At 48.9% G+C, this 22681-nt stretch overlaps 1 protein-coding gene across 4 annotated transcripts in view; it reads left to right on the plus strand.

The window, feature by feature from the left end:
• LOC135913065 (uncharacterized) overlaps nucleotides 1-22681 on the plus strand; it is a 107291-nt gene that overhangs the window by 64473 nt on the left and 20137 nt on the right. For all 4 annotated transcript variants that reach the window (XM_065445737.1, XM_065445743.1, XM_065445750.2 and 1 more), the window contains 2 exons: nucleotides 136-291; nucleotides 7830-8056. In XM_065445737.1, the coding sequence (XP_065301809.1) occupies nucleotides 136-291; nucleotides 7830-8056 (383 nt within the window). The remainder of the gene's footprint in view (nucleotides 1-135; nucleotides 292-7829; nucleotides 8057-22681) is intronic.

The raw sequence follows: 22681 nt of genomic DNA on the forward strand, positions 1-22681 counted from the left end.
CTCTGGTTAATCTTTAATCACTGCTGCTTTAGGTGCAGAACAACGTTTCTTTCTTGGAAACTTTTTAGTCTCGTTCGACAAACTAAGTATGCTTGACACACCGTGAGAGCGGCATGCTTCGTAACAACTGCGCAGACATCACTGGCCTGCTTTGCCACACCGTGGTGGACAGCTACCTCAAGTTTGCGGTGCCGGCGGGTTGCGACTTCTTCATCGCCGACATCACCATCGCTGTTCCAACGAAGCATCCACGCTACTCGCCGTACATGGCCACCGTCAACCTCAAAAGTGGTATGTAAGGTGTTACATGCGTACTGGTTGTCGCATACCTGTCAACCCTTAAAGTTTTCCTAAAGAGCACAAATTTGGGTTTGTTCTGCTATCTTACGAATCTTCCGTTAAATTTTACGAAATGTAGAGTCTGCTCGCAAAAAACAAAAAGGCTTTAACGTGTCATAGGATGGGGAAGCATAATGTGGCAAAAATAATAGCTATGATGGGCCTGGAATTCTGCACCGCAAGTCTGGCCAACGTTCCATCTCGCTTTCCGTTGTCCAGATAATTGCCCTTGTCTACGCGTCCCCTGGCACTCGCTCAGCTGACTCACAAGCAAAGATTAGCGACGAAGGGGAGGAGGCCGGTGTCGTCGCAAATCGACAAGAGCACCAAAATGTTGGCGGCGAACGCTCAGACACTGGAACCGGCCATGACGCCTTACTCACAGCCCCTCCCTGACATGACTAGGACAACTAAGATAAACCGAGAGGGAAAAGTTACTCCTTCCTCATATATCCTCAAGTTTTCCTGGACAACCCTTCTTTGGAGGTCCCCTCGCGTTTCTTGACAGTGGACCTCTCCGCTCTACCTGGAACGCTCTTTAAAGACGCCCTGGCTCCAGAGATATCCACAACCTTTCGAGACCCTGATAAAGTCACTACCTTCTACTAATCATGCAAACTTCAATACATTAGTTCCCGTTTTCATCATCATGATGCGCGCCTTCGTTCTCGTCTCCTGATTCCTGCAGTGAAGAGTCGCCTTTTTCCGGACATGGTCGAATCCTAAAGCGTACAAAAAGAAAATGTGATGCTGCATGTGCCGCCTTTTTGTGGCAGCACAAGACGCCTTCTTCTCGTACCAGAGGGGTAAATACGTCCAGCAAGTTTATACAGAGAAGTTTCTGAAACACGTGAAATCGATAATAGCGAATCCAATAAACATAAAAGTCGTCAAAGGAAAACGTGCGGGTTGCTTTACAGCCTTTGTTGTGCCGAGTTTGTTCCTTTAAGTGTGCTGCGTGTAAAGGCAAATTTTTGTTAATGCAAGGCATACACACCGTTCCAAAGGTATGTGCTCTGGGAAAACTTCGAAAACAATATGTGGGCAAATGTCATCTATGTACCTTACTTTAGTGACGTTGTATAGAAGAATGACGTCATTACTCCGACATGCATGTGGAGTGTGCACAGACGGCGCCAACTTCGCGCCATGTGCGACGCAACTGGATATAAGTGCGGCCTCATGCATGGAGTTGAGAGAGGCGCCGGTACATTTGTCCATCCGAACAGGAATGGTCGCATTTTAGAGCGCTCACTGTGCCGTAGTAAGGTGCCGTGGTGTGCCATGGCGGAGTGATGAAACATCTATCAAACTGGTGCTCGTGTGGAGTTGCAAGACCTATACGTGCCCAATTAGTTGCAGAAATTTCACTCTTGCGCCGCTATGGAGTCGCACGTAAGCACCTGAGGTCGAGAAATGAAGTGAGGAGACTCGTGAGCAGCAGGACGGATGGATATTCAGCTCGTTCGGCCTCGGTGGAGGGTGTCCGTCTGCATAGGGAGCGCAAGCGCCGGAGATTGAGACAAGCGCAGGAGCCCCAACCACCTACAAATGCGGAGGACCACCATACTCGAGCGACGAAGGTCGCCTCGGGCGTCACCGCCATTTGCGGGTCATTTCTCTGCCCGAGTGCCCAGACACCCTCTGCTGTACGAACGAAGCTCACTACGACTATAGGGAGGAGGCACGATTGAAAAACGAGACGGCAACACCGCGCTAGCTGTAGCTTAAGCGTGTAAGCTTTCTCATGTGTGCATAAACACACCTTGTGTATTTGCTTACGTCACTGCTGTACCCTAGTGTCCATACACCATTGGTAGCACACGCAGGAACACGCGGCCCACTGCCGCTGCGGCCCTGATACAACCTACCAGAATTTTACTATTTTTCTTTTTTGCTTCCATGCCCTTTTATTTAGTTATTTTCACATACTGCAGTCCCTGGTGGGGCTATAGCAAGAGTGGATAATACAAAAACTTGGTTATTTACGTATAATACAAAAATGAAATACAATAGGAAACAAAGAAAGAAAGTTAAGCGCAATGTTGAGGGAGCACAGACAAGAATTCATTTAATGGGAGAGAATGGTTGGTTCCTGGTAGCGAATTCCAAGTTTCAATTGTTTTAGGGAAAAAGCCATACTTAAAAGTATTAGTGCGTGCAAAAAAAAAAGGGTGTAATGTTAGGCGCGTGATGGCTCCTACTAGAGAAAATTTTTTCAAAGCTGATATATACATTACTGGAGAGGCTTTCAAGACGAATGAATGATGCCGTGAAATATTTTTACAGAATTAACGTGTCGCTGTTCGGCGGGCGATGTTAGGTTGAATGAGGACAGGACTGACGATGGTGAGAACTGGTGGTCATAACTTCGGTCGATAAATCTAATGGCTTTCCTTTGGACGGCCTCAACTTTTTGAATTTCGTACTGCTTGTAGGGATTCCAAACCATACTACCATACTCAAGTATAGGGTGAACAATAGTTTTTTATAACAGTAATTTAGTGTCGCGCGGAGAAGTAGACAGCGTACGACGTAAATAACCAAGTTTTTGTAGAACTTTATTCGTAATGAAATCAATGTGCTTTGACCAGGACAGGTTAGTGGTGAACGTGAGGCTAAGATATTTATATTCAGAAACGCGTTTAATTAAATCATCAGTAAATTCGTAGGTGAAAAAGAATGGGCTAGCTTTATTAGAGAAGGGCATAACGACAGTCCTAGGGAAGTTAGGATTCATTTGTCATGTTTCACAGCAATTGGAAAATTTGATGAATGATTCAGTAAGGCGAACATGATCAAAGGGAGATCAAATGATGTCATACAATACGCAGTCGTCTGCATACATTTGGATTTTAGATGATATCTCACCCGGTAAATCATTATTATATAGTAAGAAAAAAAAGGGAACGATGACCCATCCTTGGCGGACGCCTGATGACAAATCCACCAGCGAGTAATTGATCGAGTTAAAGCTTACGAAGTTAGAGTGATGAGACAAAAAACTCTCTATCCAGTTCGATAATTGAAGGTTGTTAAGAATGGCATTTAGTTTCGACAGTAGTTTTGAGTGAAGTACGCTATCGAAAGCTCTGGACAAATCTGTGAATATAGCGTCAATTTGAAATCCCTTATCCAGCTTAGAAGCTATGTCATGCGTGAACTGGACAAGTTGTGTTATGGTGCTAAATCCACGCCTGAATCCATGCTGTACATTAGAGAGAATGCTATTTGATTCAAGAAATTCCATAATGTGTTTGTATATTATATGCTCTAGTATTTTGCATGAACATGGTGTTAAAGATATTGGCCGGTAGTTAGAAATATGCTGCTTACTACCTGACTTTTGTAACGGAAGCACGTTAGCCACCTTCCATGATGAAGGTACTATGCCGGAAGTTAGTGAATTATTAAAGATAACAGTAAGGTATCGTGAAGTCCATAAGGCATGCCGAACGAGAAACAAATTCGGGATTGCATCAGGCCCTTCACTTTTCGTTGTGTCAAGATTTAGTATGAGTTTTAGGACACCTTCTGTGCTAAGATATCATTAATAGGGCAAGTTGGATGAATGTTTGGAAAAGGAGGAACAATATGATTATCACAAGTAAAAATGGACTTAAAGTATGCGTTGAAGGCGTTCGGGATTAATAATGAATCACTAATCATTTCGCTGTTCACACATAAAGATGTACAAGAGCTGTCACGAGGAAAAATGGATCCCCAGAACTTATGCGGGTTACTTTTCAACAGAAGCCGTATGTGCACACTATATAAAAAATCTTAGCTGATTGCGCTTTTGTACGAAGGTCCTCCTTCGCCTTAGCAAATTTAGCAGTGTGTACGGGATTATGGGAGTCCTTCAATCGTCTAAGCTTGCGAGCACGAAGTGAAAGATGTAGTGCATCTCTGTTCATCCAAAGGTATTTAGTATTTTTCTTTTTTGTTTTGATGGGAATGAAGTGTTCAATACATGACATGACAATATGTTCAAAATATGTCACGAGAACATTCACGTCACTTGATATACTGAGTGTTTCAAAAGTGTCGAAGCCACCAGCCAATGTACCTAGAATAGAGGTGTCGTCAGCGGGATTGAAATCGCGGAATGTAGGAAGAACGATGGATGGTTTAGGAACAATGCACGGAAGGGAAACAAAAACAGCCTTATGATCAATCAGAAATGCCTTCTACCACATCACAAGTGTAATCATTCGCGGCGAGGTTCGAGCTAAGAAAGACCAAGTCCAAAGGAGCATTCTGCCTGGTAGGCTTGCTAAGGATCTGAGTAAGCTCCAAATTCAGACTAAAATTTAGAAGTTCTTTATCGAAAGTGGCATCATGACCGCACGTCGATAGAGAGCGCCAATGAATGCCCGATGCATTGAAATCACCGAGACAAATAAAGTTGGAAGGACCTAGGTTGCGCATTTGCATGAACGTTTCGATTGCTTGAAGCGAGTCCACCGTAGTTCGCGGGGGGCGATAGAAAGCGCCGAATATAAAGTGAATTTTTTTCCAAGTAAAGTTTGCCCCAGGCCGATTCTGTATCAAGATGAGCTGGAAGAACGGAAAACCTAAGACCTGACCAAAGCAAAAGGGCGACGCCACCCCTTTGCTGTTCTGTCGGTCCGTCCGAATAGCGATATAGTCCGGTGGAGTGAATTCCGAGTCAAAAATCCCATTGCGTAGCCACGTTTTCGTGATGGCAACAACGTGACGACAGTACGAGTGAATAAGAGATAAGAAGGCATTAAATTTATTGGTTATACTTTGTGCATTAAGATTGAGTAAACAAAGACAATCAAGCGATGTGGAAGCTGGTCAAAGATGCGATGATGGTGATACAGTATGGCTGCTGGCATTGGCACGGTTGGTAATAAAATGCACAGATGAGGAGCGAAAAAAATTACTGGAAGATTTCACCATTCAGTTGGATGCGTGATTCCAATGATAGCGAATTTTGTTAATAAAGACATGATCATAGCGCATTTTTACAACAAAACCTTTGTCGCGAAATGAACCGGAGGCCTCCCAGATCTTTTTGCGAACAGATCTCACATTTGAAGACAGGCCATCGGTGAAGCGCAGATCGGAAGATCGGAATTACCGGGCGCCGGTGGCCTTCCCGAGGTTGACCAATCCTGTGACAGCGCTCAATGGACGGACATTGCATCATCGGCGTCTAAGAAAATAGCCGTGAAACAGTAGCTAATAATGCTTCCTGAGTTTCGCCAATCGGTTCATCAGGACCGTGAAGATTTATATTGCTGCGACGGGACCTATTTTCTAGTTCATCATTCTTGGAAAGTAGCCATGTCACAGTTGTCGAAAGTGAAAGCGAAGCCACCTCTGCCGGTAGTTTGGTGCACAAGACAGTGACCATCGGGGCGTTATCCGCTGCGGTCAATGCAATTCTCTAAGTCCTCGAGAATTGAAGAAACAACCTTGAAGTTGTGTTGACTGAGACATGCTTCCAATTCACCATTCTGCGTGGCAAGCCTGTTCACCGTAGTTGTTAATGCTAGAATTTGATTTTGCCCGCCATCAGACACAGAGCCAGAGGCCGAGAATGAAGATTCAAGTGTAGCTAGACGGCTTTCAAAGGCCTTGAAACGGAAGTCAACGGAAGATTTAAGATTACCAATATTTAGCGCAATTCTGTTCTGGCCAGCGAGAAGCTGGGCAAACATATCACCAACGTTAATTGTGAGGGTCAGCAACCGCTGCTGGCGACCTATCGAGGGTAGGGGTGCATCTGGACTGCGAGTTTAGCTCTGCGTTGGCTTGAGGGTCCCTTCTAGAAGGCCCCGGGTTCGTCTCAACATCACCACTTAACAAAATGCTACTAACAAGATGCACAAGCTCTGTCGAAATGTACGCAGAACAGGAACTGCAGCACTGTGGGCAAGGCAGCAGCAATAAAATGGGGCCGTCAGATCGAATGCAGCAAGCATTATTAAAGTAACATACATGCACAAAGAGCAGAATTCGTCTTAGCATGGTTGCGGCGTTGCTGTCACCTTGCCCGCTGAAGAAAGCGGCCAGCGGTGCTACTCTTATAGTCGCAGGTACTGACGTCACAGCGTTGGATACCAATAGGATTGGACAGTCTGTGATTACGTAGTCGAATGGCAATAAGTTGAAATCGGCGGCGGTCGGGCCAAGGCTATCTTCACCAAAGAAGACAATGCAGGCCAGGCACGGACGAGATGAATCCTGTATCCGTTGTTCCGGAATCGACGATGCATCCTGGATAGCCGGAGGGCGGCCCGCAGTAGCAAGGAACCCGAAGAGAAACTGCCTGCACAAAGAACAGAATTCGTCTTAGCATGGTTGCGGCGTTGCTGTCACATTGGCCACTTGCCTTGTCAGCAGAGCGACTAGATTTCTTTTGAAAAGTGCTTTTTATGCTTTTTTGCTAAACGGTGTAGTAAGGCGGCGTAAAATAGAACTTCTGCCTACCACGAGATAAAGTCGTATGTCTTTCCTCTGCTGCTGAAGTGACTATGCCTTCAAATCAGGACTTCCACAAAGTGCTAATCGGAATCAGCTTCTGGAAAAATGGTAGTGCGACAGGAGCTTTGTTTTACGCTACAATATTACATCGCCGAAGGGTTGGATAGAAAGCCGCATTTCGCCCTTCCGCTTGCATAATGAGGTACTATAGGCGAACAATTGGACGCCTATTGGTTTGGTCTATATGGCCCCTCTGAAATATGAAAAAGCGGAACTAGACCTTCATGACGATTCCTTCCTACTTTCTGACAGCGACTTGCGCCGTGAAGTTTGTAACTATGAGAAGTTCATGTAATTAGTTAAATTTTTGTAGTGACGTAACTTATCTGTACGGAGGAGGTCACTTATGCACAATAATTACCAGTCCCCGAAGAAGCTTGTCTCACCATAAGCAGCGTGCGAATTCGATTCGTCTGCTTATGGACACAGCAATTTATTATTTTGTCATTCTCACCATGTTTGGATTCCTTCAGAACAGCGCTCGGAGCTGCAGTGTTGTCTTTAGCTACTTCAACGAGCACTACACTCTATGTATCTCGGGACGTGTCGTACCCTTTTCTTTCATCGCTGTCATGATCATGACGCATTAGACATAATCCTACTTTCTTTTGTGTGTGTTTTTCTTATGATCAGGCTTCTCATTTAAAATGACATCCGCTTTTTAGTGGCAGTACATATATCACATAATGTGAACAAGCATTTTGTTGTCAAAGAACCTTTCGTGCGTCCACACAGAAACTTAACTTCAGCTCTCTGATTTTTAAAATTAGGAATACTCGTTATTCCAATGTCTATTTGTCTGCACTATTCTAATTCACATGAAATTTCCAGCTTTCGCTATTACAACGCCTGTGTATTGGGTTCAGGCAGGTTGATGCTCACGAGGACACGCAGTAGTGGGCGTGGAGCGAGAGAAAAGTGTACTGTAGAGGTTTGCGTCAGTCACACTGGGCTAAAATACACACCAACAGCTGCGCAGAAGCAGGCGGTGATGAAACGGATGCAGCTGGCGCCGGGCAAGGGCCTCATCCTGATGGTGAACCGCAGCGATCTGCGGCCTAAGAATCCCCAGGCACGGCCGCAAGCCATCGTGCGCGGAATCCTCCAAATCGTGACGGACATTAACGCCGACGGCGTCGGGCTCACCGACCAAAGCTTGAAGGAGAGCGACGTCCAGGAGGTCACGTCCGATGCCGACGTAAGTGCTGCCCTGAGGGCCCTTTACGAAACGCTAACCCACTTTTGCTTAGTCTGCAGTCTAGCATTTCGAGATGTATTTCCTTAGTGGAAGAACAACTAGGAGAGAAAAGGGATCGTAAAGAATACTTTAAAGCGAAAGCTTTACTTGCCGCGAACTTGCGATTTCGCCGTGACGGTACTCCTAGGGGGCACATGACGTCACTCTTCTGTCTCTCTCGCTCCCTAGTCACTACTGCGCATGCGCCACTAGTACCCCCAGCCACAGGTGTTCCGCTGGTATGACGTCACACCGCGATCCTCTTCGTTGCGCTCGCCTCCACTCGCTTCGCCAGCTGCGTTGCATGCCTGATAACATGTCGGAGGATTGAAAAGGAGAGCTCGCGTGCACCGCAACCACAGTTGAGGCGGCAGTATGGACGGCGACAATTCTGTTAAGCAGGAGGAGGCCTGGGATCAACATCGGAACGCGTTGAAGAGGAAACGAATCGCCCAGGAAACAGACGAACAGCGCGCCGAACGACTGGCTAAACGCCGCAACATAGCTAGACAACCAGTCTAACCTGGACTTGCAGTCAAGATTAACGAAGGCTAACCACGCTATGCCTTAGCTTTCGCTACGTATGTCCTGCCGTAGCCGAGCCAAGCCAGTGCCATTTTTTTTTCAATTCTTCTTCGGAAATTTACACTGATAGCAGCAACTCACGTCCCCCTCGCCTCACAACTTCTCTGCAAATTTGTTAAAAAGTTATTTCCGTCCCCGCGACCACCAGTTGAACACAGCTGTGAGCTCGCAAAGAATCACCTCCACACGGCAAAAGAGGTTGTGGCAATGAAAAAGAAAGAATCAACCAAGCGCCGACGCTAAAGTAAAGCCGACGTACAAGGTTGTACAAATGATTCGATGAATAAGTGCTGATTACCTGTACCTGTTGTCTCCATTTCTCCTGTTCATTATTTCATTATTTCATAAATCTTGTTTGTATTTCACGCTCAGTTCCGCCGACCGTCATCGTGTTTCCTTGGCAGCTCTGCAACGTAGAAGGCGCTCGTTGTATTCTTCAGAACTCTCAGCAACGGAGCGTCAGTGTTGGGCGACTCCATTCCGCTCAAAGACCTCCAAACGCTTCCCAACGTCCTGCCGCTCCTGGCGTGCCCGAAACGATTCACGCCCTTCGACGAGACGGGCCTCGCGAGCTTCGGTTATCTTGCTGCTGTGGCTGGCGCGTGCTTTGGCGGGTTGAGCTTCACGCGCATCGGCATTCCCACTGGCCCGTCGAACGGGCGCGGTCCTCGGCTCTCTTGCGTTCCCTTTCTTCAGCGTTTGGGTATTGACAGCCGTATAGTGAAACGGCGACATGTGGCCATTGCGAACCTCTCGCACGCCTCACACATCCCCTGTGACTGCACCACGCTAGTTCGGGCAGCGTCAAGACCACCGCGCCGCTTTCGCGTCGGCGCACGCTCACAGATAAGCGGGCATGCGCACTGAGACTTGTTTTGCGACCCAACTCTCTTCCGTCCAGAACTCTATATACCTCTTGCAGCACCGCTGCATGGCGGCTGCGATCTGTGAACACGTGACTACGCCGCCATTGCGTGCCTTCTGGCTTCCAAACGCCATAGCGAACAACGGGCTGATTATGTAGAGGAAAACAAGGTTTTAACTTTCTGGGAGGATTATAACTCACCAGTTATGTAACACTTTCAACGGAAAGCGCCAACAAAACGTTAGTGTTGATAATTTGCACATAAGCCTGATGGTGGTGAACGAATGCTTCCAAGTCGGCGCGGATAGGTCCATCGATGAAACAATATCCCCTCACGCGTACTTATTTTACAGCGCAGCTTTAAGGCGCCCGTTCGTGGTTTGAGCATCCGGCTTTCTTTTTTTCTTCTATTTCCTTGCGATAGCAGATAGCTCTTACCACCTCAGCACTGTGTAATCCGTCATGATGGCGGTTATGTGCTAGCAGTATGTTGATAATATTGATTTTAGTGGCATTAAAAACGTTATGTCCGATGATTACCATACCATTTGAGCGCATCTGTATACGTGTTTTCATTTCGCGATATACTGAGGCAAAGAACTTGAGACCGAAATCACCCCACCGATGGGCAGTGGGCCAGTGCCGTCAGCGCCTTCGACGAGGGAGGAGTAATATGGAAACGCTGGCATGATGAGTGGCACGGGAGCCAGCTGTGGAAGACGACGAATGCGCGAGCAGTGTCCCGAGCATGTTCGCGCGCTAAGGCCCAGGAACGGCGACGCTCAACCCAGGTACGCGCGCCTAAGAGCTGCGCTCTAAAAAAAATGTTTCTGCATATTTTTCACTGCATCTCACAGCCATCAGTACTTCTTAACATGTAAGATATTGACAGTCCCTGGAGATGCCTAAGCAGCAAGAATGGTCGCACTTACATATTGATGGAGGTCGGCCCACTTAGCGGCGCTCTTCTGATACTAGCTTATCGTTTTCCGAGTTAGACAATCAGATAAAATTAAAAGGAACCAAGTGAACAAAATTTAGCGCTCAAGCACCTTGGTAGTTTACGCTTCAGCGAAACTGCAGTCGGTTAAAGATATTTTGTTGTGCTTTACATGCTCAGCACAAAATTCGCACTGAAGCAACGCCATTTTAATTCTTGTACGTGGGACAACATAGAATGGACATACATGGGCTACGTTTTCGGTTTATCGTGACGGCGTACGGCAATCCACTACGATTACGGGTATGTGCGAGCACTGACTCGTCGTCTCCTCCTACTAATAAAATGCTCAGTACTGGACTCGAAATCGTCATTAAGAAGCGTGGAAATGCCGCAGCATCAAAAGCGCTTGTGCGAGAGGACACTCAACTGTTCCTAGCTCACTTCGGCTTTCAACTTCACGTAAGATTCACGTCACTGCTAAGTATCATTTTTCTTTTTAAAGCTGGCTAGCTAAGCCCGTGTGTCCGAGCACGTGCGCGAGTGACGTGTGCAGACTGTGCGCGAAGGAGAGAGCCACCGCGGCTCACATCCTTTGGGACTGTAGCATAAATCCTCGAGAAGCCAGCGAGAAGACGACGATCCCGCCGCAGCTAGAGGCTGCGACGAGGAGCTATGATCAAGAGATGCAACCGAAGGCCGTCCAGCAGGTCTCGGCAGCTCTAGAGAGGCAGCGACCACGCGAAACCGAGGAGAAGGGGGGCAGCACCCCCAGGAAGGGGGCGGCGGCCCTCTCGGACCCGCGGAAATAGCGAGGAACCAAGACGTCGTGGAGCACAACGCACGAGACTGACGTAGTGGCCGCGTCACGGTAAAAGCTTGTCCTCCCTTCGTGGGGGGGGGGGGGGGGGGCTAACCGATTCTGCAAGCGTTTTAAATAAAGTTGTTCTCTCTCTCTTAAAGCTGGCTAGCCTAATCAGTAAATATACTCATTCAGCTGTGACAAACAACAATTTATTAGCTAAAGGGCATTCTCCACACAGCACGCGAACGCGTGATTTCTCTTATTCCTGCTGCAGGGTACGCTTATATCGCATGGTGTCGGAGGATACTGTTACATGTGTGTACTTAGACACACCGCTTCGTATATACAATATCTTATCATAACCCGTCAACAGAGTTAGCAAAAGCCCATTCCCCTTTTGTGTCAATTCAGGCACTCGGCTGTACCCAGAAGACGTCGTATGGCGTCGGAACCATTAGTGCCATCTCGCGCAGGTCACCAAACTAACCACTGCAAAAGGTCGGTAGGGTATCTTGATGCGCTCGCCCCTCTCCGCGAGATCTTTCTGGTATTTGCCCGAGCGTCGTGCGCATGCATGAATTGTGCTAGCAACATCAGGAAACTTTTGTTTCTCGAAATTTGCATTTCCCTAGGCACTAGAACGGAAGAAGACGCACTTTGCTCCCTTTGTCCCGAGCCAAGCTGCACTACGCGACAGCGGGTTACTCTGAAATAAGCTTGCTCTCGATTTACAGGCTGTGCGTCTAGGCTTGGCGCTTATCACCGGGAGGTCCGCAGTTCAAATCGCGTGTTCGATGAAGTTGTTTATAATAATGTTCTAGCATTATTATGTCATTTGCCTCTTTGACTTCTGCAATATTGGTTTTTCTTTCTATGCTTCAACACGATGTCTGACACCGAGTGTTCCTGAATGCGAGCGAAGCCACCGGGTTCGGAGCACGGGAGGGGAGGGGATGGGGCAGGAGTGGAAGAATAAGTTTAGGCAGACGCCACTTTAGAGCAGCTTGAGATCAATTATTAATGCGCTTTGTTTGCATTCGTTTTATTGTAAACTAATTATTTGGTGGTTGTACTGAATTCATGTTCATAGCTGGGCGGAGCATTTGCAGAGGAGGCCCATGTGTCGCGTACTGTCGAGATCGCTTCCGTCACCTGCGACCCTGACACTGGCGGAGCGCCGAAAGCACACTGCAAAAGCTGCTGGTTCCACATTGATCCGGGCCAGCCACTGAATACTGTCACGTGGTGGTGACGTTGAATAACACAGTAGCAATACTGTGAAAGACAAAACTAACTTTTATTGGGCGAACTTATGCCCACAAAACAGGCTACACTTATAGCACAATGATAGCGGCGAACACGGTTGGCGATCGCCGAAATTCTGATCAGCGGATCAAGCGCGTCGGCTTTTATACAGCAGTCGTCGACTGTTCCAGACTAATCGTTGGGACCCGCGTGTCTTCCACAAAGTTCTACACCATTCGCGTCCGGCGATGAAATCAGATAACACAAGGTTCGGCGACAACCGACAGCGGATAGAAAAATCGATAACTTTCCAGAAACTTCGGATACACGCAGGTGCGTCCCGCGCTGTGCGATAACATTTGTTAGGCGGCGAAACGTGGTCGCCCGATAAAGATAAGTACACGTGTCAATACCCCCCTCTAAAAGAGCATCAACCCGATGCTGCAAACGAACGAAAGTAATAAAGAAAAGCACTCGGAGCAAAGAAAACAAAATAAGGAAGTTCGTCAGCGTCCGTAAAAGGGGTTTAAGGCGCACCACGTGGACCACTTCTGATCGTGCGCGGCGCCGCTGGGAATGCGAAATGCCGTCTGGCACGACCTCATAGTCCAGTGTGCCAATACGTCGGATGACCTTGTAGGGTCCGAAATAGCATCGCAGTAGTTTCTCACCGAGTCCTCGTCGGCGTATCGGGGTCCATACCCAAACACGGTCGCCGGGCTGGTACTCGACGAAGCGCCGTCGGAGATTGTAGTGTCGGCTGTCGGTCCTCTGCTGGTTCTTGATCCGCAGGCGGGCGAGCTGTCGGGCTTCTTCGGTGCGCTGGAGATAGGTAGCGACGTCAAGCTTTTCCTCGTCAGTGATGTGCGGCAGCATGGCGTCGAGCGTTGTTGGGTTCCTGCCGTAAACCAGCTCAAATGGCGTGATCTGTGTTGTTTCTTGCACCACCGTGTTCAACGCGAATGTTGCGTACGGCAGGACCGCATCCCACGTCTTGTGTCTGACGTCGACATACATTGCTACCATGTCGGCGAGGGTCTTGTTCAGGCGCTCCGTGAGACCATTCGTCTGCGGACGGTGGGCAGTTGTCCTCCTGTGAATTGTCTGGCTGTATTGCAGAATGGCTTGCGTGAGCTCTGCTGTAAAAGCCGTTCCTCTTTCCGTGATGAGGACCTCTAAACCGCAATGTCGCAGCAGGATGTTCTCGACAAAAAATTTCGCCACTTCGGCTGCGCTGCCTTTCGGTAGAGCTTTAGTTTCAGCGAAGCGGCTGAGATAGTCCGTCGCCACGACGATCCACTTATATCCGGAAGTTGATGTCGGAAACGGTCCCAACAAGTCCATCCCGATCTGCTGAAAAGGTCGATAAGGAGGCATGATCGGCTGTAGTGATCCCGCTGGCCTTGTCGGTGGTGTCTTGCGTCGCTGACAGTCTCGGTATGTCTTGACGTAACGGGTGACATCGGCGGTTAGGTGCGGCCAGTGATACCTTTCTTGTATCCTCGATAGCGTCCGGGAGAAACCGAGGTGCCCAGCGGTCGGATCGTGATGTAGGGCGTCCAGTACTTCTGGACGCAGCGCCGACGGAACAACAAGAAGGTAGTTGGCGTGGACTGGTGAGAAGTTCTTCACTAGTAGGTTGTTTTGAAGCGTGAACGAAGCCAATCCACGCTTAAATGCGCTAGGGACAACGTCGGTGTGCCCTTCCAAATACTCGACTAGGGCTTGTAGCGCCGGGTCTCAGCGTTGCTGTTCGGCGAAGTCTTCCGCGCTAAATATTCCAAGGAAGGCGTCGTCATCCTCGTCATCTTACGGCGGCGGGTCAATGGGGGTGCGTGATAGGCAATCGGCGTCTGAGTGTTTTCCTCCGGACTTGCATGTTACAGTGATGTATTCTTGCATTCGAAATCCCAAGGGTAACGCCGGAAGAAGTAAAGAAAGCCTTGGGAGATATGCAAAGGGGGAAGGCAGCTGGGGAGGATCAGGTAACAGCAGATTTGTTGAAGGATGGTGGGCAGATTGTTCTAGAGAAACTGGCCACCCTGTATGCGCAATGCCTCATGACCTCGAGCGTACCGGAATCTTGGAAGAACGCTAACATAATCCTAATCCATAAGAAAGGGGACGCCAAAGACTTGAAAAATTATAGACCGATCAGCTTACTGTCAGTTTCCTACAAACTATTTACTAAGGTAATCGCAAATAGAATAAGGAACACCTTAGACTTCTGTCAAGCAGGGGACCAGGCAGGATTCCGTAAAGGCTACTCAACAATAGATCATATTCACACTATCAATCAGGTGATAGAGAAATGTGCGGAATATAACCAACCCCTATATATAGCTTTCATTGACTATGAGAAAGCGTTTGATTCTGTCGAAACCTCAGCAGTCATGGAGGCATTACGGAATCAGGGTGTAGACGAGCCGTATGTAAAGATACTGAATGATATCTATAGCGGCTCCACAGCCACCGTAGTCATCCATAAAGAAAGCAACAAAATCCCAATAAAGAAAGGCGTCAGACAGGGAGATACGATCTCTCCAATGCTATTCACAGCGTGTTTATAGGAGATATTCAGAGACCTGGATTGGGAAGAATTGGGGATAAAAGTTGATGGAGAATACCTTAGCAATTTGCGATTCGCTGATGATATTGCCTTGCTTAGTAACTCAGGAGACCAATTGCAATGCATGCTCACTGACCTGGAGAGGCAAAGCAGAAGGGTGGGTCTGAAAATTAATCTGCAGAAAACTAAAGTAATGTTTAACAGTCTCGGAAGAGAACAGCAGTTTACGATTGGTAGCGACGCACTGGAAGTGGTAAGGGAATACATCTACTTAGGGCAGGTAGTGACGGCGGATCCGAATCATGAGAGGGAAATAGTCAGAAGAATAAGAATGGGCTGGGGTGCGTTTGGCAGGCATTCTCAGATCATGAACAGCAGGTTCCCATTATCCCTCAAGAGAAAAGTGTATAATAGCTGTATCTTACCAGTACTCACCTACGGGGCAGAAACCTGGAGGCTTACGAAAAGGGTTCTACTCAAATTGAGGACGACGCAACGAGCTATGGAAAGGAGAATGATAGGTGTAACGTTAAAGGATAAGAAAAGAGCAGATTGGGTGAGGGAACAAACGCGAGTTAATGACATCTTAGTTGAAATCAAGAAAAAGAAATGGGCATGGGCAGGACATGTAATGAGGAGGGAGGATAACCGATGGTCATTAAGGGCTACGGACTGGATCCCAAGGGAAGGCAAGCGTAGCAGGGGGCGGCAGAAGGTTAGGTGGGCGGATGAGATTAAGAAGTTTGCCGGGACGGCTTGGCCACAATTAGTATTTGACCGGGGTTGTTGGAGAAGTATGGGAGAGGCCTTTGCCCTGCAGTGGGCGTAACCAGGCTGATGATGATGATGATGATTCTTGCAGTCTGAGGCTCCACCATGCCAGCCGTCCTGAAGGGTGATTTAAGTTAGCTAGCCAACACAACGCGTAATGGTCGCTGACCACTTTGAATAGCCTGCCATATAGGTAAGGGCGAAATTTCGCCGTAGCCCAAACGATGGCGAGGCATTCCTTTTCGGTTGTAGAATTGCCTGCCGCTTTTGACAACGACCGGCTAGCGTAATCTATCACGTGTTCATGTCCATCTTTTCTCTGGGCTAGTACGGCACCGAGGCCTAGGCTACTGGCGTCAGTGTGTATTTCGGTATCGGCGTGCTCGTCGAAGTGCGGAAGTACGGGCGGTGACTGCATGCGTCGTTTCAGTTCTTGAAATGCATCGGCCTGCGCCGTTTCCCACTTGAACTCGGTGTCACATTCAGTTAGCTGTGTCAGCGGCTCAGTGATGCGTGAAAAGTCCTTGACAAATCGCCTGTAGTAGGCACACATGCCAATAAATCTGCGCACTGCCTTCTTGTCAATGGGCTGCGGGCACTTTGCGATGGCAGCTGTCTTCTGCGGATCGGGGCGGACTCCAGACTTGCTGATGACGTGGCCTAGGAACAGAAGCTCATCGTAAGCGAAGCGGCACTTTTCTGGCTTCAGAGTGAGCCCTGATGACTTGATGGCCTTAATACTGTTGCAAGCCGCCTAAGGTGATCGTCGAAATTTCCGGCGAAGACAACGACGTCATCCAAGTAAACGAGACAAGTCTGCCACTTCAATCCTGCTAACACCGTGTCCATCACGCGTTGGAACGTTGCAGGCGCCGAGCACAGTCCAAATGGCATAACCTTGAACTCGTAAAGGCCGTCTGGGGTGATGAAGGCGGTCTTTTCGCGATCTCTTTCGTCGACTTCTATTTGCCAATAGCCAGACTTGAGGTCCAACGATGGGAAGTATACAGCGTTGCAGGGCCGATCCAATGCGTCGTCTATCCGTAGGAGGGAGTATGCGTCCTTCTTAGTGATCTTGTTCAGACGACAATAATCGACGCAGAAACGTAGGGTTCCGTCCTTTTTCTTCACCAGGACAACAGGGGATGCCCACGGGCCTTTTGATGGCTGGATGATGTCGTTGCGCAGAATTTCGTCGATTTGTTCTCTCATAGAGTCACGTTCTTGCGGCGAAACTCGCTAAGAGCTCTGGCGGAGTGGTCCAGCGCACTCCTCGGTGATTATGCGATGCTTGGCGACTGGTGTTTGTCGAATCTCGATGACGTCGAAAAGCAGCCTTTGTATCGTCGGAGCAGACTTCTGAGCTGCTGTTGCTTAATGACGGGAGACTTGGATAAATGTCGTAGTCTGGTTCGGGAACCATGGTCGCCGGGGTAGATGCGGCGGAATTCGAGAGGACAAACGCATTACTGGTTTACAGAATTTCCTCGATGTACGCAATCGTCGTGCCCTTGTTGATGTGCTTGAACTCCTGGCTGAAGTTTGTCAGCAACACTTCAGTTTTCCCTCCATGCAGTCGAGCGATCCCTCTTGTGACGCGAATTTAGTAGACGTCGGTCGCCTTCGATGACGCCTTCTACGTCAGCGGATGTTTTTGTGCGGACCGAAATAACAATGCTGGAGCGAGGCGGGATGCTCTCTTGATCTTGGAGCACACTCAAGGCGTGGCGACTACGAGGGCCCTCCGGCGGCATCGCTTTATCTTCGGACAGCGTTATTGACTTAGACTTCAGGTCGATGATTGCGCCGTGTTGGTCCAGTAAGTCCATACCGAGAATGACGTCTCGTGAACACTGTTGGAGGATAACGGAGGTGGCAGGGTAAGTCCGGTCATGAATGGTTATTCTTGCCGTGCAGATTCCAGTCGGCATGATGAGGTGTCCACCAGCGGTCCGAAGTTGAGGGCTTTCCCATGCGGTCTTAACTTTCTTCAGCTGGGCGGTGATGTGTCCACTCATTACGGAGTAATCAGCCCCTGTGTCCACTAAGGCGGTAACTGCGTGGCCGTCCAAAGGCACCTTGAGGTCGGTGGTTCTTTGTCTGGCGTTGCAGTTAGGTTCTTGGCGTCGGATCACAGCTGCGTCGTGTTTAACTGAAGCTGGAACGTCGCGTCGTCAGGTCGTATTTCGTCGTCGTATTCTTTGCTTCCAGTCTTCGTCGGGACGGTGACGTGTTATTATGTCGTCGAGGTAGTTTCTTCGGTGTCTTCGGCGGCGGCGTAGGATCTTCGTCAATTTGACGAACAGCAACAGCACCTCCATAGGTTGCTGCTTTTAGTTTTCCGGATATAGGCTCGCAGAGCGGCCCCGTGCTGGGCCAGTGTATGGACGGCACTGCGGCGACAAGTAGCGACGGGGTGACGGCGAACGGGACGGTCGTCGAGTGCTCCACTGAGTGGCGGCGAGGTAGTCGGCGATATCGCGAGGTCGTTCGCCAGTCTGTGGTCGCAGTGCGTTAACGGCGAACCCTCGGAGTCCCATCTCCCGGTATGGGCATCGGCGGTAGATGTGCCCGGCTTCTCCGCAGTGATATCAAAGCGGACGGTGGTCGGGGGCGCGCCAAACGTCAGTCTTCCATGAAATGCCGCGTCGGGTGACGAGTTGGCGGGCTGGCGGCGGGGGTGGTGGTGGACGACGGCACTGTGTCGTTACTGGGCCCTGCCGTGGGCGCGGAGGGGGAACGTGACGGTGGGCTACAGCGGCGTATGTCATCGCTTGCGGCTGAGGCTGCGGCGATTGAGGGGCTACTCCGAGTTGTTGGAGCTCCTCCCGTACGACGTCGGCAATAGAAGCCACTTGAGGCTGTGATGACGGGAACAGCTTCTGCAGCTCCTCCCGCACGACCACTCGGATAGTCTCGCGCAGGTCGTCGGTGGCCAGTGACCTAACTCCGGCGTAGCTTGTCGAATTCCTGTGGCGGTTGAATTGCCGGTTCCGCATTTCCAGCGTCTTCTCGATGCTAGTGGCCTCGCGAAGAAACTCGTCGACAGTCTTCGGTGGGCTTCGTAGCATACTGGCGAAAAGTTCCTCCTTTACACCAGCCGGACTTTCTTTTCCTCGGACATTTCCAGGTCGGCGTGACTGAATAGGCGGCTCATTTCTTCTGTGAAAATCGCGGTGGTCTCATAAAGCAGCTGCACTCGGGTTTCTAGTAGTGCTTTGGCTCGTTTTCGGCGTACGACGCTTGTGAATGTCTGCAGGAAACCGCTTCGGAAAAGGTCCCAGGTCGTTAAAGTGGCTTCTCTGTTCTCGAACCACGTCATGGGCCTGTATTTTGTAGCGATGCCTTTTCCGATTCTATGCTCTTTAGACTTTTCGCGCTTCGCCACTGGTCAGAGCGACGGTCTGCCCACATTATCAACGCGATCAGGCGGCCGTGTGGGGTGGATGATAAGAATAGCATAGAATAAGGCATAAGGCATCGCTACAAAGTAGCGGCCCTGGCAGCGTCTTCCAATGCGAAGAAGACATGTCACAGTTTGTCGTCGTTGTTCCAGCTATTAAATGCAGCGACCCTCTCATACGTCTCGAACCACGATTCCGGGTCCTCGAATGTTGAACCGCGGAACGTCGGGGTCTCCCTGGGCTGCTGCAGTATGACGGGGGACGCTGGGGCAGCCATTGGGGTGGACTTGGTGGCAATCTTCCTGCTCATTTCAGGTAGAAGTCCGTGCTCTAGGGGCAGTTCTTGCAGTAGGCGGCTAGCACGCTGGTCTTGGGCGATGTTGGTTTTGTCCTCGGGCTTCGGGCTTGGATCGCGGCTTTGCGGGGGCGTTGGGTACATGAACGCACAAGCACCTCCCCAGATGTCACGTGGTGGTGACGTTGAATAATACAGTAGCAATACTGTGAAAGACAAAACTAGCCTTTATTGGGCGAACCTGCGCCCACAAAAACAGGCTACACTTATAGCACAACGATAGCGGCGAAACACGGTCGGCGATCGTCGAAAATCTGATCAGCAGGTCAAGCGCGTCGGCTTTTATACAGGAGTCGTCGAATGTTCCAGACTAATCGTTGGGACCCGCGTGCCTTCCTCAAAGTTTTACACCATTCGCGTCCGGAGATGAAATCAGATAACACAAGGTTCGGCGACAACCGACAGCGGATAGGAGCATCGATAACTTTCCAGAAACTTCGGATACACGCAGGCGCGTCCCGCGCTGTGCGATAACATTTGTTAGGCAGCGAAACGTGGTCGCCCGATGAAGATAAGTACACGTGTCAATAGAAAGAACAGCCACTCCGCTAAGGCGGATTCTGTATCGGCCGATATGATCCCATTTGTACAGAAGTTCAAGGCACTTAAACGAAAGAGGGGGGACAGTGAAGGGGGGAATAGAGCGCGTAGTCCTGCGTAGTATCTAGGTAAGCGCACATTAGAAGCAAGAGACCGCAGCAATGAGCCCCCAGATCCAGCAAAATCCACAGATCCCTCTCTCGGGAATTTCTGGCTCGGGCAAATACGAAATAGAAGCTCTCGTCCCTCCATCCCGCCGTGCGCGACGACCAGCGCGCATCGACGCACCCAACCAAGCTCTGGGACATTGTGAAAGAATAGACGGGTGTCCCAACGGCGCCATCGGTCTGCAGAATGGGATGACCACGATTCTGTTCATGCTTTTTTTCGTCTCGCCGTCAGGAGCGCTGCGGCATTGGGGGTAATTAATTTTCTGTCATCTGCTACCAGCGTGAGGCCCTGAGCTTACTTATTATTGCGATCGTAATTATATGGACACTCCAGGCGCATTTTTGCCATCGCCGTGGTGTTCTGCGTAAAGTCCATGGGCGATAACACTCTCGCCGCGCTTCGTATGCTGTATGTTCGAGTCAAAGCGCGTCAGGGAAGCCGACGATCGCGGTTCATTCTGGCGCACGTGAAGGAGGAAAGCGGACTGTTTCTGGAGTACGCGCATTCACGGCTATCAGCTGTCGCGAGCCGGGGTCACACGCGTGACTGATAAGAATTGTAACTAATCTTTGTATTCGACGCTTTGCATAGAGATCGGAAAGGCTCACAAACGTTGCCACAGTGCGCATTAGACAATAAGGCCCGCAAGCATAAAATCGAGGGTCGTAATATTCAGGTGACCTATTGACTTGCATTCGTAAAATAATAGAAAAATTCAATGAATGCAACAAATAAAGTGCTGCTGCCATTGTTGCACGAGCACGGCTATGACGTGCACGGGCGTGCCTTTCCCGCATATTTTTACAGTCCAAAATGGCGTACCTTGGCGCAACTCTAGCTCCCTAAACGGAGCCTGTAGAGTAAATCTATGAACACCCAATGATCCGCCCCGTCTGCCGAGAGTGACGTAAGCCACGACTGGAAAAATGGTCGGTGCGGCGGGCCCGTTTAGACACCTAGTCTATTTTTTTCCACCGTGCTCAAGGACGCCTCAACACGCTCCTGCTGCCCTGCTCCGTGCACGGACTGGGGAGAGCTCTGCAGTCAAATTAGATGGAACTTGGTGGATGCACGATAGATGGTGACAGCGACTCATATCCCGCGCTGTTTTCGGCTAATTATACTCGTGTTTTACTGCATCCTTTGTTGCTGATAATTTTTACATGTACTCTGCGTGACGAGGAATCCTTTATCTCCATTTTCATGTCCATACAGCATCTACAGGTCACCTAACCAGTTGTAACTTTTCTAAAAGTGGTTACAAGATACCCAGATCCCAGATACGCCAAATTCATCTGAAATCGGCAAAGAAGTCCTTGTCTTCAAGACACTATTCGGAAAACGAAAGTATACTCCTAGACTACGAGTTCTGTGTTGTGTAGCAAGTTGGAAAGGAGCCAAAAACCTTAAAATAGGGCGCAAAAGCTGCGAGTCACACGGGACCTAGGTTCAATGGGCGCAGTAAGGTACGAGTTAACGATCCAGCTGAGTCCAACATTCCCTTACGCTTCACTTCTAGGCAGACAGAAAAAAGAACACTCCAAACTTGGTTGCTTCGCTTTTCTTTTTGCCGCCACCGCCTTACATAGGGTATAATCTCACTGCATGGGAGATATTGAACCATGATCCACAACTAACAATTTTGAGGTGGTGTGAAAAGCAATAGAAATTATTTTTGCCTATGTGATTCACTTGAAATTATTAGACGCACAGAAGATCCGGCAAACGTGAGGCCTTCCGCGGCAATGTGGTCAGCGCTATTCGTTGTTGTTTCGTTGTTACTGTATTGTTTGTGATAGAGACGCACAAAATTTCTGCTAATTAGCGGATATTGACCCCAATCACAACAGGAGGCTCCCAGTTCGTTGCTCTATTTCTAAAGCTATGTTTCCGTGGAGGTGTTAACGTCTTATAATTTTATGTAGTAATTAGTTATAACGAGTGCACAAGTTTCCACTGTCGTAGGAAATGTGGCGTTGTTGTCACTGTTGTGTGACTGTCTTGTAGCCACTCATTTTCGTCAAATTAAGTCACTTGTAACCTATAACAAGCAAGTGGGTCAAATTTCCTTTTATCAATTTGTTCTCCATTTTAGACGCTTATTATTTACGCTCTGCAACTTCGTGTTTGAGCAGGAAATTGGGAAATAATGGCTACAAGAAGATAGTACACCGGCAAGGTAATATCGAGAGATTTATATCTTTTATTGAAAAATTGATTATTTGCATAGCAGTACAATGTAATGATAGTGGGTATAAGTAGATCGCCCATATAATAGCAGATGAGTTCTTAGTTCGAACCAGAGGTACGCTACATTTTTTATTAGTTAATGCAGC

The sequence above is a fragment of the Dermacentor albipictus genome, chromosome 1, assembly GCF_038994185.2.
Source record: "Dermacentor albipictus isolate Rhodes 1998 colony chromosome 1, USDA_Dalb.pri_finalv2, whole genome shotgun sequence".
In the NCBI taxonomy this organism is placed as follows: domain Eukaryota; kingdom Metazoa; phylum Arthropoda; class Arachnida; order Ixodida; family Ixodidae; genus Dermacentor; species Dermacentor albipictus.